This window comes from Stigmatopora argus, chromosome 4, assembly GCF_051989625.1.
Source record: "Stigmatopora argus isolate UIUO_Sarg chromosome 4, RoL_Sarg_1.0, whole genome shotgun sequence".
Classification (NCBI taxonomy): domain Eukaryota; kingdom Metazoa; phylum Chordata; class Actinopteri; order Syngnathiformes; family Syngnathidae; genus Stigmatopora; species Stigmatopora argus.
This window is the reverse complement of record NC_135390.1, coordinates 17,516,193-17,531,475: the sequence shown is the minus strand read 5'-3', so window position 1 is coordinate 17,531,475 and position 15,283 is coordinate 17,516,193. Positions and strand designations below refer to the sequence as shown.

Below are 15,283 nucleotides of genomic sequence, written 5' to 3'. Positions count from 1 at the left end.
TGCAAAACAAATGCTATTGTATAGATATCATCGCTTTGACGATGAAAAATATTGATGGCTAAAATAATTGGAAATATAGAAAAAAATACCACGCTGTTTCTTTTCTTCATCTCCCATATTTATTCATTAATAACTATACATATTTGTCTATGTTCAAGAGATATTTATATATATTTGTATGTATACGTATTTACAATTGACAGTGTTGCCAAGTACAATAACACAAAAACAAACACTTCTTTCTGTGTCGAGCGCCTTGCAAAAAAAAGCACGACATTTGATTCAAAAATGAGAAAATCATACCAAGTAAAAAAAAAAGAAAAGAAAAAAACCAAAAACCATGACGTCGCCTCGAGCGCGTACAGTACGTGTGTGAATGTTCCAAAAATCTCCGGATGGTGCGTTCGAGGCGCAAAAAAAAAAAACGGTAAAGAGGAGAGCGGCACGATGAACACGGACGTGCGCACCTAAGAGGAAGTGTCCACACGCACGTTTAGCCATGCATTAGCATTAGCGTTAGCAGCACATTGGTCACTTTCTGTCGCCATGAACATGCGTGGGAACCGTCTAAAACGGTTTGCATAAAGCCGACTTTGGGCGTCGTCGGTCGGCTGGGGGGTGGGGGTCCTCTCACAGAGTTCGGAGGGGTGGGGGGGTCGCGGGTTCGATGCCGTCTTCGGACGGAGGGGCTTCCGTCAGTCAGTCAGTCAGTCAGTCAGGGGTGCACTTTGAAGGAGAGCAGCTCCTCCGAGTGAATGTTGTTGAGCGAGCGCAGCTCGGGCAGCTTGAGGAGAAGTTTGGTGAAGGTGGTGCCCGCCTCCTCGCCGTGGTTCTGCATCAGGAGTTGCCGCAGCGCTCGGATCAGCTTGTCTTGGAGGGCCTCTACTGCCTGAAGGTCCTGCAGTCCTGAGCGGTCTAAAGCAAAAAAATATATAATAAATGTTGGAGAATGAAAAAAAACAATGCCCAATTTCTTGTGTTTTCTTAATTTAGGCCATTGATTGACTGAGGATGAAATTGGAAGCAAAATGGATTGGATAGGGATTTTTTTTTTCATTTTATCCCACTTTTGGGGGGGAATATTAAGGACAATCACAAAATGACTATTTGATTGACCATTCTCGTTTAAAAATCGGACTGACTTTTAAGCACATTTTAAATACGGCATCTCAAAAAACGATACCATGTTCATATTGTTACTTCCGAGTCGATCTGAGGCCAGAAAGGGAGTGTCTTTTTACCGGCAGAGACGAGGACGACGGCGGTGAAGAGGCTCATCTCGTCGCGGTCCAGCCCGAGCGCGGTGAGCTTCTGGCTGAAGTCGCACATGGACGCCAGGAGCTCGCCGGCGCCCAGCGCCCGCAGCGTGTCCAGGCTGTAGTGCTTGCCGCTCAGGAAGGTCACCGTGCGCTCGGCCATGTTGAAGAGCGAGGCGAAGCGCACCATCAGGACCTGAGGGGGGGCGACGCGACATTGAGCAACGGAGGGACGGACGGAGGGAGGGAGAGAAGTAGCTAGGTAGGGGTGGCCATCTTACCTCGAAGGTCCCGGCTTTGAGTAGGCCCACTTGGTCGTGCTCGGGGAGGTCTTTGAAGCCCGGGATCCTCTTGGCAAACTCCACCACTTCGCGCACGGCCGGCGTGAAGCTCATGGAAAACTCCTCCCAGATTTCCTGGCTGGGCTTGTCGGGGTCCACGTACGGCGACGTGTTCATGGGACACACCTGTCGGGGGGGCCAGAGAGACGTCAGCGACCAAGCCGGCGACGGAGACCCCGCCCCACTCGAGAGAAAGCGCCGGTCGCAGCCTTACCAAGTGAGCTCTGCCGTTAGAGCGCCGGTGTTGCCGCTGCGCTTCGGCGGGGCAAGCGTGGACGCCGCCGGCGTGCCGGTCAAAGCGAGAGAAGACGTCGGCGGGGGGTTCCCGGTACCCCGAGGGGGCGGCCGGGGCGTTGTCGTTGTCGTTCCAGCGGTTCCAGCTTTCCGCGTGGGGGCCGGCCGCCGAGGTCGTCTTCTCGGCGGGCCGCAGTTCGTCCTCGCCGCTGTCGGAGGAGCAGGACGAGGACGAGCTGGTGTCCATGGAGACGGCCGACTCGGCGTCGCGCATGGGGCAGCGCGGGGACGAGGGGTTGGAGCAGGATGGCGAGTCGGAGGAGGACGAAGATGAGGATGAGGACGAGGAGGAGGAGGACGCCGAGGGCGAGGGGCTGGCGTCGGCCGGCAGAGGGGGGCTCTGGTGGCCGTGCAGCATGCCGTGCAGCTGGCTGTTGTTGCTCATCATATTGTTCATGGCATTCTGCATCTCCAGGAGCATGCGCTGCTTCTCGCGCTTAGGGATGCGGCCAAATCGCACGGCTGCAACGCAAAGGCTTAGCGTTAAAACGTGACTTTCTCCATTTAGTAGAATCACAAAAAAATGGCTCACCATTCACTCTTTTTTTTTTAAATGTACATTTCAGTTCTTATGCAATAATTAAAATATTAGTTTTGTATCAAGTGTGCTACATGGTACTGAATTGTGAGACATTATAAATAATTGCAGTTCATTTCACGAGATAAATCAGACCCATTAAATAATAAAAATAAATAATGAAGGAAATTATTTTAATCGTACTTATCATACATTTCTATTTCATTCAGATGATTCGAATCATTTCATCCCATTCTGCAATGAAAATGTTCTCAGGAACATTTTTCTTCAGTGGCTTTGGCGCCATCTGTTGGCCAACCTATGTTACAGCAGCACTTTTTTCTTTCTTCCCCCCCCCCCCACAAAAAACTAACCTGTCCCAAAAAACATTTCCAATTCATTAGGCTCAAACGAGTCAATTGATTCTTTTCCAATTTCCTTCTTTTTATAAGACACATACTCGCGAGAGCATTTCTCCCCCGATCGACTCCACCCCCTTCCGTTACCGCGGCACCCCGTCCTAAAACGACCCGCTATTGCCCGCCATCACGCCGCACGTACTGACCATCTCTGGACATGCCGACGGCCAAGCACTTCTTGAAGCGACACTGCTGGCATCGGTTCCTGTTGATCCTCATGATGGTGCAGTTCTCCATCTTGAGGCACTTTTTATACTGGATGTTTTGCTGGATGCTCCTGCGGAAGAATCCCTGAACAGACAACGGCGCCGCGTTAGCCTGCGAGCGGATGCCTTTTTCTTTAGCGTAAAAGTCCAAGCGGTCGCTGCGACCCCTCACCTTGCAGCCTTCGCAGGCGTGGACGCCGTAATGGAAGCCCGAAGCCACGTCTCCGCAGACTTTACACAGCAGGACCATGCCATTGATTTCTGGGAGGGCAGAAAAGCCGCGTGAGGATCGGGACGGCGTCCGTCCGGCGGCGGCTGAAGGGAGTAAACCGGGCTTACTTGTGATACCGCTCTTGGAGGCGGAGCGCCCCATCTTGTCGGCGCTTCGGCCCGAGCTCTTGGCGGGTGGCGCGATGTCCACCAGCATGCCCACCGCCCTGCTGGGCAGCGAGGGGCGAGTCGGGACCGGCGACGTCGACAGGAAGCCGGTGCCGGCGCCGGGGCTGGTGCTCATGCAGGATTCGGGGCTGGAGGCGGCGCCCGACGAGATGTAGGCGATCACGCCGCCTGAAAAAAGATTTTTGTTGGTCAATCTTTGTTGGCTTTTGCTCGGATTTTTGAATTTATGCAGCATTTTAATTGGTCACTTGTAATGATTCTCTTGATTTAACTTGATTTTTTTTTAAAGATAATTAGGCAAAAAAAGAGGTTATTTTTTTTACTTTGAATTTCTCGAGTGAAGTCAAGTTTTAAAATCCAAATTTAAACATAAAAAAATAGAAAACTGTTCATAAAATAATTATAGATTTTTTAAATTTTAGACAAATTAATTTGAATAGATAACACTTTATAAAAAAACAATTCCTCATTTTAAAAGTCTTAATTTTGGTTTTACAATAAAAAGTACACGGAAAAGTTGAAAAATTAATACTGAGTGTGGATACTAGAAACTCATCAAAAAAAAGTTTACAAAATTCTGCTTTTACTTTGAAAAACAGTCACCTAGTTCCATAGTATTTATCGACCACCTTTTTCTTCCAATGCCATTTCCAGTTAAAATTCTAAACACTAAATAATAATAATAAGATAATACAGGCGCATGAGCTGATTTTTTGACAGGCACAGTTCATTCAAAGAGTAAGCTTTTCCCGCATGCCCCTTTTAAATTTAAAGGCTGATACTTGGATGGGTGTGGGTGAGGGTGAGACCTGCTTTATCACCTCCAGCCTGCCAGTTGGATAACGAGTGTTACATAAGAGGCAGTCCATGTGCATGTATCCATGTGTTTGCATGTGAACGCATCACATCGTGTACATAGACAACGGTTCACTAAACCAGTGGAACAACAAAAACATCTTAAAAAAATAAATAAATAAAATAATAAGTGTACGCACGCATCCACGCAAAGGACGACAACAAAAGAAAAACATTTTTGGGCAAGATTACAACTGGATTATGACAGAGTATATTTTCTGACGGGGTTGGTGAATTTGAATTTTGGCAAGGTTTAATGGATTTTTGTGGGATGATTCAAGAATGTTTTTTTTTGTTTTTGTCAGTTTGGCTATTTGATATCTTGTATGACACGTTCCAAACAATGTTTAGGGACATTTGAATTTAGCATTAGATTCTTGATAAACACGAGTAACGGGTTTAAATGGGAGGTTTTCATCCTTTTGTTTTGAATTTAACGGAGTTTGTCGCTAATAGATCCATTTGAACCGATTCAACTGGATTGGACGGCTATTTCTGTCAATGGCAGCTAGGGAGTAAAATATTGTTCGGTGTCAACATACCTAACATCTATTTAGGACCTTTTTAAGTTTTTATTCTGACATTTCAGAATTTTAAAAAAAATAAATGAATGAATCACAAATGATGGGTTTTGGACGTCTATCACCGTCATTGGCTTTGAAAAAAAATGTCTTTCAAAACCAGCCCTCCAAGTTTTCAATATGAGTAAATTAAATATTTCAACATAATTCAATTTATCAGCAGTGACTTCCTGTAAGTACTTTTGCATTTAATTTGTGGGAAAGCAAAAAAACTACAAGCGGCCATTTTAGAATGCCAACGAACGGCATTTAAACGTTGCTTTTCCACATGAGACGCGTGATTCGGATGGAGAGTTAATGAGCCTTCTTTCCATTCTCGTCGCTGTCCACGTAAGTGATTACCTAACATGCACCGTGACTTTTGTGTTTCTGCCCCCACGCACACGTGTCGCGCGTCCCAGCCGTGGGTGGCCGCCAATCTGTCGAGAATGTGGGTCATCCGGACTCACGTGTACCTCGCACTGGTGTCCGATGCTGGATTATGCAATACCACGCGTCACAGGCTCGCCGTCAGCCAATGAGAGTGCGGGGACGCTCGCGCGAAGTGGCAGCGACGTCACGCCTACCCAGCACGCGCTAGCCAATGAGGGAACAGCTGGAGACGAGCGTGTACACAGAGGCACATGGCTAGGCTATCGTGTCCATGTGAGCCGGGCGAGGAAGTGGAACACCGTTGTTGTCAATAGGAAAGTGAACGAAGCAAAGACTCCTAACCCACTTTTCGACACCAAAACGGGGGTACATTCGACTTTTAACACCGCGAAACCCCAGCCGGAAGACCCATGAAGGGTTTTTGAGCCCCACTCTCAATATATAGTGTTTACAACAAATGTAAAGGTCGAGAAAAGAGGGTTGTTGTGTCGAATGGGAGTGAATGAAACGACGGAGGACTGTCAGTCTGAACACTATTTTACACCCCAAAACATGTTTAAAGTCGACTTTTTCACGGTGCAACTCCTGCTGGATCACTAGTTTAACATATAAAACCAAGTTTTACTTTTAAAACGATTTATTTCCGGTCGAGGGAGTGCAACGAGGTTAATGTGACAAGTACAAACGCCGATATTAACACCCCAAATTCGACTTTTATCGTCGTGCATATCGCGGATGAACACATTATGAGGCATTTAAAGCTATATTTAGCATGTCACGACTTTGACAAAAAACTCATTTCGAGCTGCCCATTCAATCCGCCTGACGTGAAAGCCTCAGTATTACACGTGTATCGGGTGATTAAGTTCAGGTGTTCGGTTCCACAAAGCAACCGGCAGACATTTTAACGACACGTTCGTCACTTTACACTGCATTTTTCTATTCAAATAGTCGCTTACTTACCAGGTTTGGCTGGTCCGACGTCCTCGGGCATGTCGACGGTGAGGAAAAGACCGCAAAATAAACTCAAAATAACAAGGTTGCAGCTAAAATAGAGACTGCGACGAGGGGGGCAAAGACGACCGGGACGAGAGTAGGTTTAGGCGGTTCGTTCCCGAGGTCGTCTTCGGTGACTCGCAGCTTGTGTGTGAGAGAGAGGTAACGACTTCCTAGGAAGGAGGTTGAAAAGAAAATGAGAGCGAGAGGAGGGACCGTCAAGGCAGGTACTCCCCTCCTCCTCTTGTGCTCAGCCTCGCCGCACTAGTACTGAATGTTCCTCCACCGTCGTCGGTGCGCTCATGGGCTGTCCGCCCATGTGACCGAGCTCCAGCCTCCCCCCCCCCCCCCCCCCCCCCGGCCACGCCTCTCCGGCCAGCCCCGTTGCAGCCACTTTAACCCAGTGACACACTTTCAGGTCCCTGACGTGGGCGGAGCTTGTGTCGACGCGAGTGACGTAACACACGCAATCGAGGCGGCGTACGCGGCGCTCACGTTGCAGCCACAACGTGCTGCGTGAGACGGGTCGATGTGCGCATGCGCCAAGGTTGGAGCTCGTGTCACAGCAGTAGCAGCCTCACCCAACCTCATTTTTTTTCAATGCGTTCACTTGTGTAAACACTGAAATTAAATGACACACAACAAGATTCACATAAGCACGTAATAGAATGACCTTTCTTGTCTGGCCCGGATCAAAAGTCTTGCAAGTGAATGAAAACAATTAAACATGCTTTTTGGTCAAAGCGCACTGGTGCAACAAGTCTGATATTAACAATGGTAGTGTGGCTGAATTGCAGTTTAAAAATATATACAGGAAGTTAAGTTCATATGTTAAGATTCAGACGTTAGATTTTGTGATTAGTGCTAATAGTATTTTAAATTATTAAATCAATAGATAGATGCATATAACTGGGATTAAATTATTGAAAGAAATGGCATTCAAATAGGTATGAACAGCATGCATATTCATGCATTTATTTTTACTTTATTAAGTAGTAGTTTAAACAATGACAGTTGGGGAAATTCTATAGAAAAATCATTTTAAAATGAAACAACACTAAGAGAAACATGGATTTTTGTTGGTTTTGAAAATAACAAAAATATAAAAATTCATACCTGTAATGTGACTACATTCAAAATTTCAACAAATATGAAATAAGAGGAAAATTTGACCCCGCCCCTTCAACATATACCTATATCATAAACACTATTTAAAAAAAAATCAAACTGCACTTTCCTCATACATAAAATCCACATTGAACCGAAACTTCAGCGCCCCCCAGCGGTGGGGCAGAATGACCACCAAATGAGCAATTTCAAAATCTTCCCATAGCTCTCTAGGAAAACTTTCACCCCAAAAAAAGGCTTTGATGACCTCAGACATTGATATTCGGAATTAAAAACAAACACAAAAGAGTCACCAAAATGTTCCAAGGCATCTGTTGTGTCCTTGTTTTAAGTGTTGTGTACACAGGAAAACCACTAACACACACTGGAGAGCAACACCGTCTATTTAAAGGCAACGACACCCTGAACGGGAGCCTTTTCCCCCTTTTTTTCCTTTTACAGAGGTTTTCCTTGGGTGAGTGTTTCCTGCAGGCCCTGGAACATCGTGTGCTCACAACAGCTGAAAGACACGCAGCAGGCGCACGTGTCGGCAGTACCGCATGATCCTCTTGACAATGTACAGCACATGGCACTGTATAGTAAACAAAACAGTGGGTTTGAAGAAATATGCTGGTTTTATTTCGAAAAAAAAAATGATTTTTTTGGCTGTTTGATTGAGAGGAAATGCGTTTACTTTGAAAATCATGCATGTAATTTTTTTTTTCTGTCAGGCTAATGTTTAAAAAAAACATGTTTGTTACTATTTTTAAAGTCTGAGAACACTACAAAAATGTTGCAAAAAACGTTTTTTTTCCTTTAAAAACTTGAATTTTGTTGAACTTTGATACGTAGGGGCCAGACTCAAAATACATATATTTTTTTGACAAAAAATACGTACAATGAAACCCACTCGTTTGGTTCCTGTCAAATCTGAAAATAAAAATAAAAATACTTAACCTTAAAGCCTTTTTAAGATTCCAAATTTAAAAATAAAATCAATTAATTAAACATAAAAACAATGAAACCCATGCATTTGGTTCCTTCCACACCTAAATAAAATTCTTAAAAACCCTATAAAATGTTAAAAAGAAGCATTTTTTTAAAATTCCGAACTTAAAAAATTAAATACATTTCTTAAACATAAAAACAATGAAACCCATGCATTTAGTTTCTGCCACACCCCAAATGTAAAAACCATTTTATACAATCCAAACTTAAAAAATAAATTTAATTAAACATAAAACAATGCCCTTTTCAGTTTAGCTCAATATCTCCCATTAGTATTTTTGATCCAATATTTACTTACACTGTCAAAACTACTCATTGAACGTCATGTTCATTTTCAAGGCATTATCAGCACGCACAACTGTTGACGCAACAAATCTAGCGTGGTGACGTTTGGCATCTCGTTTGTGGCCGCAAAAAGTTGGACCATTAACTTTTTGGCTCTTGCTTCCTTGATTAACAAGCGGCACATTTGCATGCAACCCGCAAAACCGTCTTTCTTTTCTTTCAGCTACGTCGAGTTATATAATAAGGAAACCGAGGAGTGACGCAGACTTGTTAAGATTAGATAATAAAAAAGAAATCTTCCTCTATAACAAAAACATTGCGGTTAAGGTGCTTTATTCCAAACGGTGCACGTGTCAAGTACACGGGTTAAAAACAATGAAACTACAAAAGCCAAGACTTACTATTTGTTCACTGCCGGTGACGTCTGTTTTTCCGAATACTATTTAAAAACTACTCCGTGTTTAGAGAAATCCAAAATAAGCCCCCCCCCCCCCCAAAACCAATTTCAGAACAAAAAGAATACCCATACACGTCTTCTTTTTCCGTTGTGTTCTTTTATTTCATATTTGCGCAGATAACTTAATCAGGAAGCAAAAAAATATACCAGACAATAAAGTACTAAAAATCTGAGATAAAAACCAAAAACCCCTCCCTAACCCGAGCCCCCCAGCACAGACCAACCAAAACCCTGCCACCACTTCCACCTTTTTTTTCTCGCTCCTCGCCCGCTTGGATCCCTCGCCGTCGCCCCCTGCGGGTTCATGTGGCGTATCGCTTGGTCCACTGTTTGGCCGTTCGGTCATGTTCGGCTCTGTTGGTCGTATACTGGGTGGCGATGCTTCCCACCAGAGGGTCGGCTGTGGGTAAAGTGGGACATTTGCTTTCACTTATCACACAAGTGCGCCTTACCCAAACGTTAATGGACGCGCATGCGCTAATTTGGGAGCCATCTTCAGGACTGATCCGCAACATCGAAATGAGCTGTTGAACCAGCATGACTGCCGTGTTTATTCCTAAATAGCTTCTCGGGGCTTTTATGTAGATTTTACTGCCCAGTAAATTTTATGTTTCTGACTTCACGGCCTGATTTTTTTTTACAGAATCTTTACGACTACATTTGTGGACATGCCCACCAAATTCCATTGGCTGATTTAAAAAAAAGAATTTAAAAGGAGCTGCCAAAATGACCCATAGTATGGCATCCTCAGACCAAAATGGCTGCCGTCCTGACATCTTTTGAGCATGGTGCGTTGAAGCTTTTCATTGTTTTTTTTGGTGCAGGTCTACTCATAATCGAAATGCCCACTAACATTTTAATAAATAAATTTAGTTTAGCGTTTCGTCTGTTTATCTTTTCTCTATTTTGAAATAAATGACCGTATCGGCCGCACTGTCTTGCGTAATGGCGGTTTTTGTCACATTGCAGTTTCGTGCATATAAGCCGTAACCTTGATTCAGTCATCATTTTTTTGCGAAAAATACGGCACACATGCGAGAAATTACGGGACTCATAATGGGACGTGGCTGGCCAATTTCCTGTCGCAAAAGCAAAGCGTAATTTTTACCTGGGTTGCAGTCTGTGAGCAGGGAGCAGATGGACAGCAGCACCTTGGAGATGGTGAGGGCGGGGCTCCAGTTGTCCTTCAGGATGTCCAGACAGATGACGCCCTGGCTGTTGATATTGCAGTGGTAGATCCGAGTGCGGAAAGTCACCTAAAAAGGCAACAGCGGCAAAAACACGGAGTAAAAAGACAAGAACTTAACGTAATTGCCCAAGTCTCTTTTACTTTACAGTAAAAAATAAACTAGTGTCACCATCAATCATTAATAATGTTTGCAATTCCCCTTATTAAGCGATTAAAAAAAATGCAAATGCAACGCGGCCCATATTTACTCACATTGGGCGCACGCAAGTCTAAAAATTTCTCCCAAGTGGACGGCTTTCTGATGCCGAAATGGGTAAAAAGAGATCCGTTTTTACGAGAGAAAAAAACCGTACTTAAACAAAAGTTATGACGTACACAATTTGAAATTTAAAAAAAAGTATAAAATACGGTTGAGGACAGACTAGCGAGAAGAGCTTTTTTTTTCTAGAGTCCACGGGCGCCCTCTGGTGGCTACCTTTAGTGTGCGCATGCTGTTCAATATTCATTCATATTGATTCGCTGAACTTTCCAGTTCAAATGGATTGGACGCCTATTTATAACAAGTGGAAGTGAATTGGACGTCTAACTAATAGCATCTACTAGTGACAAACTCCCCTAAATTCAAAGGAGAAGACGATTGGACGTTTCTCCATGTCAACGGCACTGACCGAGTTACACGACCATTCAATGCAAGAAGACCGTTCGTTCCCAAGTATACAGCATGGATGCAATCGGGAGACACACCTTGGGGGGCTTGAAGGGGTAGTCGGGCGTGAAGGCGATGTCCAGGAAAAAAACGCCACCCTCGTACACGGAGCCCGGCGGTCCCAAAATGGTGGACCTCCACTCATAGATGTTGTCTCCTTTGGGGCCCGCACTGTACATCAAAAAATAAATAAAAATAGAACATTAAGAGTGAGACAAGTGAGAGTGCCGCCCCCAAACCACATCCTGAAAAGTCAAGTGACATATTGCTGCAAAGAAAAACAGTGAAAAGATGTGTATGTAAGATATCTAAATAAAGTGGGTTTGCTGACAATTCGTTCAATCTAAATACATTTAAGGCTGTCAGTTGGTATTCAGACTTTTTTTTGGAATTATGTTGACTGTACAGTGTCATTGGTAAGGTACATTTTAAAAATCAACAGAAAACATTCATTACCCCAACAAAAAAAGTCATAATATTTAACATTTAAACAGTGAAAAGTCTGGTGAGATTTTCAAAACAATAGGTTTTCCTACTAGAGTAAAAATGTTGGATCAAAATTAGATTGCCTGGATATTGTATACATTACTTTTAGATTGAAGACGTCCCACACTAGATTGGAAATCGATCATTCTGAATGGATCAGAATCGGGTAAAAAACAGGTTTCCATTGATCTATTTCAAGTATAAACTCATTGACTTTGATTGATGTCACATTTTGGCTGGGATTGTTGGATACTAATTATTGGCAGATTCACAAAACCACGAGCCAAAATTTGCGATCGGACATCCCTAATTTACATCGTAGAGACGGCCAATTTTTAGTTGATATGGTTCAACCGGACAGAGCACACAAAACCCACACAATCTGATTTTACCCGGCGCCAAAGCGGTCTGTAGATGGCTGGTTTCGTTAAAAATTTGGTTCCGGAAAAATGGTAAGACGATCTTTGAAATTCACTCAGCACTACAATTGACCGCAAATTATCTTGAGGAAGTCGACTTGGGGGTTTCGACTTTCGATAGTCCAAATTCTACAAAAAGAGGCCATTGTGACTCACCTGCAGTTTGGTGGAGGGTCCAGTGTGATGTCAGCCAGCTCTTTCTGAATCCTACACAAGCATTAAAAAAAGAGGAGAACCTCATCAGCACAATAAGTGGAAACTTGGCCTCCAAATATGGGCAAGTTGCTATTTTTGCACCAAATTGACACTATCGCTAAGCTGAGGCTAGAAATGGAGAAGTACGCGGAAGGTCGGAAGGAACTGAATTGCGTCTTTGTAGATTGAGAGAAAGCTAAGATAGGGAAGCAGTGGCGGAACCGTGGAAGTCTGGAGAAGTCTGTAAGACTAGTTCGGGACATGATTGACAGGTGTATCACAGTAGTCAAGTGTGTAGTGGGAGTGACAGAAGGTGGGAATGCCCCAGGGGTCCGCTTTCAGTCCCTTTTTATTTGACGGACAGATGGTGGAAAGGAAGTGAGGAAGTATCGTATCAGGGGTGATTGCTGCGTGATAGGAGAGTGTTAGCCAAGATGAAGGGAACGGTTTACAAGACAGTGGTAAGGTCAATCCATGTTGTATGGATTAGAGCAGTGTTTCTCGACCTTTTGTGAGCTGCTTTTTGCATTGAAAAAATCTCAAGGGACCATCTGAAAATCGTTTCATTTAAAACGATGTCGCCTATATTAACAATAGTCATTCTCATCAAAGTTTTATCAGCTGGATTGACATAAACCTCCAAAATGATTCCAAAATGTAATTTTTCACACTAACCTAATGTCACCAAAAGTTGGCGTCTGCGGAGCTTGAACAAAATCCAGTTTGAGTGATGCATATACAAGTCATGTTTTTTTTAATCACATGATTTCATGGCTTTTCTCTAAATGTGACTTCAATCTCCTAATATTACGCCCCCCAAAAATGTTATGCCCACACAGACTTTACATCACCAAAAGTTGATGCCCTCGAAACCAAACAACTCCCGGTTCATGTTAGATTTAAAAAAAGCAACAAAATGACTGTTTCACAATTTGAATCTTGTAATGCTATAACCTATAATTTACCTTTCATCATGTTTTGATTTAAACCTTGCAATAGTTCCATTTTAACCCCGTTATATTCATATTGATTTCTCTCTCGGAATATTACATTTTATGACTTCTTGCAATTACCCGCGGCACACCTGACCATTGCTTACGGCACAGTGGTTGGGAAACACTGGATTAGCTCTGAGGAAAAGACAGGAGGCGCAGCTAGAAGTAGAGAAGATGAAGATGCTGAGGTTCTCCTTAGGAGTGGCCAGGTTTGATAAGATTAGAAATGAGGGAGAGTTACGGTTAGACCAGGGGTGGGATATCTATCCCACAGGTGCGGGTTTTCCTTCCAGCTGAGCAAGAGGACACCTTTTCACCAATCTGGTGTCCTACAAGAACTTTTTGTTCAAATTCAGGTAGGTATGTTTAAAAGTGGACGTTTGGCTGAGTCAATATCACGTTGCAATATTGGTAGTTGGTGAATAACGGTGGTGCTGTAACTAACCTCTTGGCGCTGGTGGAAAGCAGCTTGGAGGTCTTGCTCATGCTGGCTTTGCTCTCACGCTTCTTCTTGCAAGACGTGTCCTTCTGTCTGCTCTGGCTGGACGAGGGCGGCGACGACGAAGAGCTGGTGCTGGCACGAGAATCCTCATCCGACATTCCGGTTTGGATTGGAGAAGAACCGAGACCTGTGATGATGGATGGATTCAAAAATAGTGTCAGTGAACATGCTGACATTTGGAAATGATCGGAAAATCCCAATCCCAGTTCTGCTTTTCATTTTAACTTGGTAATAATGTTAATTATGAAATGCTAAAGAGCCCAAAGGATTATCATATTAAGTTTCCTTTTGGTTCTCATTGAGGCAGAAGTGAATTCTGTTATTTTCTTCGGGTGCTGCCTGTGCTTCTCTTTAAACGCCATTACATCACTTGTCTCACAAGGTCGATGAAGAACGGGTCCAACTTCTGCCTTTTTAGTCTCCTTTCTTAACGAAAATGTAAATACAACTGTTACAATACTTTTATCAACCTGAGGACGAGAGGAGTCGACTTATTTCCAACCTTAGTTAGCACCCCGTTAGCTTCCCAGCTAACAACGCTACCATTTCCATCTCATGTCGTTTAAGTTCAAATGTCACCGTTGCGTCACGGGGTGGTTTTCAATCGCTATCCTGTTTTATCAAAAGTTTTTTTTAAATGTTGCAAACGGGAAAAACGTTAACGGGGAAGAGCTTTTCATCAGGCCCAGCGAGGGCCAGGACTACTTCCTGAAACGGCGTGGCTGCGACGTACCTTTAAACTAGCGCCCATTTTTACAATAACGTTTAAATATCTTCAAAGGCACGAGTGACGATTTTAGTCTTAACAAAGTGCGCCCAGAGGCAACAAAATACATTTGAATCGAACGCAAAACGAGGCCTTGCCAGTTCATAGCCGTAGCCGCTTTTCCCGTTGCCGTCTATTATGTTTTGTCTCGGCTTCTCAACGCTGTTCGGCGACCACAACAATCTTAACCAAAAACAATGAAGTCGGGGTAGACAAATGTCTTTAAATGGTGGTCTGATAAATGTCGTTTTAGCTTCGTGACATGCCCGACTTCATCACTTGGATCCGAACTCACCCAGTCTTTTGTGTCTGGACCTCCGCCGGCAAGCTGGCTGGCTGGCTGCTGCCTTGTCGCCCTATGCGGAACGGAAGTAGCTCTCCTCGGCGTAAGGGGCTGGACTGCGCCGGTGCCTGGTGGAAGGTGATGGTGGTGGTGGTGATGATGGAAGATGGAAAACGCCGCAACCGCAACGACCCTTTCAGACAGACGCCGTCACCCCCACACGGACACGTGTACGAGCATTTAAAAAAATAAAAATAATAATCTCAAAGTCAAGTGCAATCACGAGATATGCCTTTGGTGCTTGTTTTAAGGAGCATCCAATTGGGAATGGGATGAAAGGCAAACGTGGGTTTTAGACGAAGATCAAAAAACTGCTGGGTAAACAATGACGTCATAGTGGCAAATCACAAGGGGGCTGCTGGGAGAATCTCCAAAAGATTGATTTTTTTCCTGAATTGGCATTTCTGGGAATTCAGTGGGAATATTTTAACATTTCATATGACACCGGCTAAGAAGTGGAGGGGAATAATCGTGTTTCAGTAGCAATGACGGCGGTAGACGTCCAATTTATTTTGATTAAGGGGCAGAGTGAATAAACAGTCGGTAATTGATTTATTTGGGTGTCATTTCTGAGGGAAGGTCAATTTCA

General features: G+C 43.9%; 2 protein-coding genes across 2 annotated transcripts; both read right to left on the bottom strand.

The window, feature by feature from the left end:
- Positions 1-705: 705 nt before the first annotated feature.
- Positions 706-6,532, bottom strand: nr1d2a (nuclear receptor subfamily 1, group D, member 2a). The gene is made up of 8 exons (XM_077597743.1): positions 6,204-6,532; positions 3,373-3,600; positions 3,206-3,294; positions 2,974-3,118; positions 1,812-2,353; positions 1,538-1,723; positions 1,242-1,452; positions 706-915 (listed from the first exon to the last, which is right to left on the bottom strand). The coding sequence occupies exons 1-8, from the start codon at positions 6,232-6,234 to the stop codon at positions 716-718; spliced, it is 1,632 nt and encodes a 543-aa protein (XP_077453869.1). The 5' UTR covers positions 6,235-6,532; the 3' UTR covers positions 706-715.
- Positions 6,533-8,952: 2,420 nt separating this feature from the next.
- Positions 8,953-14,972, bottom strand: LOC144072862 (ubiquitin-conjugating enzyme E2 E1). The gene is made up of 6 exons (XM_077598222.1): positions 14,647-14,972; positions 13,529-13,712; positions 12,050-12,100; positions 11,027-11,159; positions 10,202-10,349; positions 8,953-9,493 (listed from the first exon to the last, which is right to left on the bottom strand). The coding sequence occupies exons 2-6, from the start codon at positions 13,681-13,683 to the stop codon at positions 9,396-9,398; spliced, it is 585 nt and encodes a 194-aa protein (XP_077454348.1). The 5' UTR covers positions 13,684-13,712; positions 14,647-14,972; the 3' UTR covers positions 8,953-9,395.
- Positions 14,973-15,283: the final 311 nt, after the last annotated feature.

Bases quoted from the DNA above. Each gene is read 5' to 3' on its own strand.
- LOC144072862 (XM_077598222.1), bottom strand. From the start codon at position 13,683: ATGTCGGATGAGGATTCTCGTGCCAGCACCAGCTCTTCGTCGTCGCCG. The intron at 11,160-12,049 runs GTGAGTCACAAT...TTTGATGTACAG, and splicing joins GACCCTCCACCAAACTGCAG to TGCGGGCCCCAAAGGAGACA. The intron at 9,494-10,201 runs GTAAAAATTACG...CTTTACCCACAG, and splicing joins GCTCACAGACTGCAACCCAG to CCGACCCTCTGGTGGGAAGC.
- nr1d2a (XM_077597743.1), bottom strand. From the start codon at position 6,234: ATGCCCGAGGACGTCGGACCAGCCAAACCTG. The intron at 2,354-2,973 runs GTCAGTACGTGC...TTTGCGTTGCAG, and splicing joins CGTCGGCATGTCCAGAGATG to CCGTGCGATTTGGCCGCATC. The intron at 1,453-1,537 runs GTAAGATGGCCA...GCCCCCCCTCAG, and splicing joins TCAAAGCCGGGACCTTCGAG to GTCCTGATGGTGCGCTTCGC.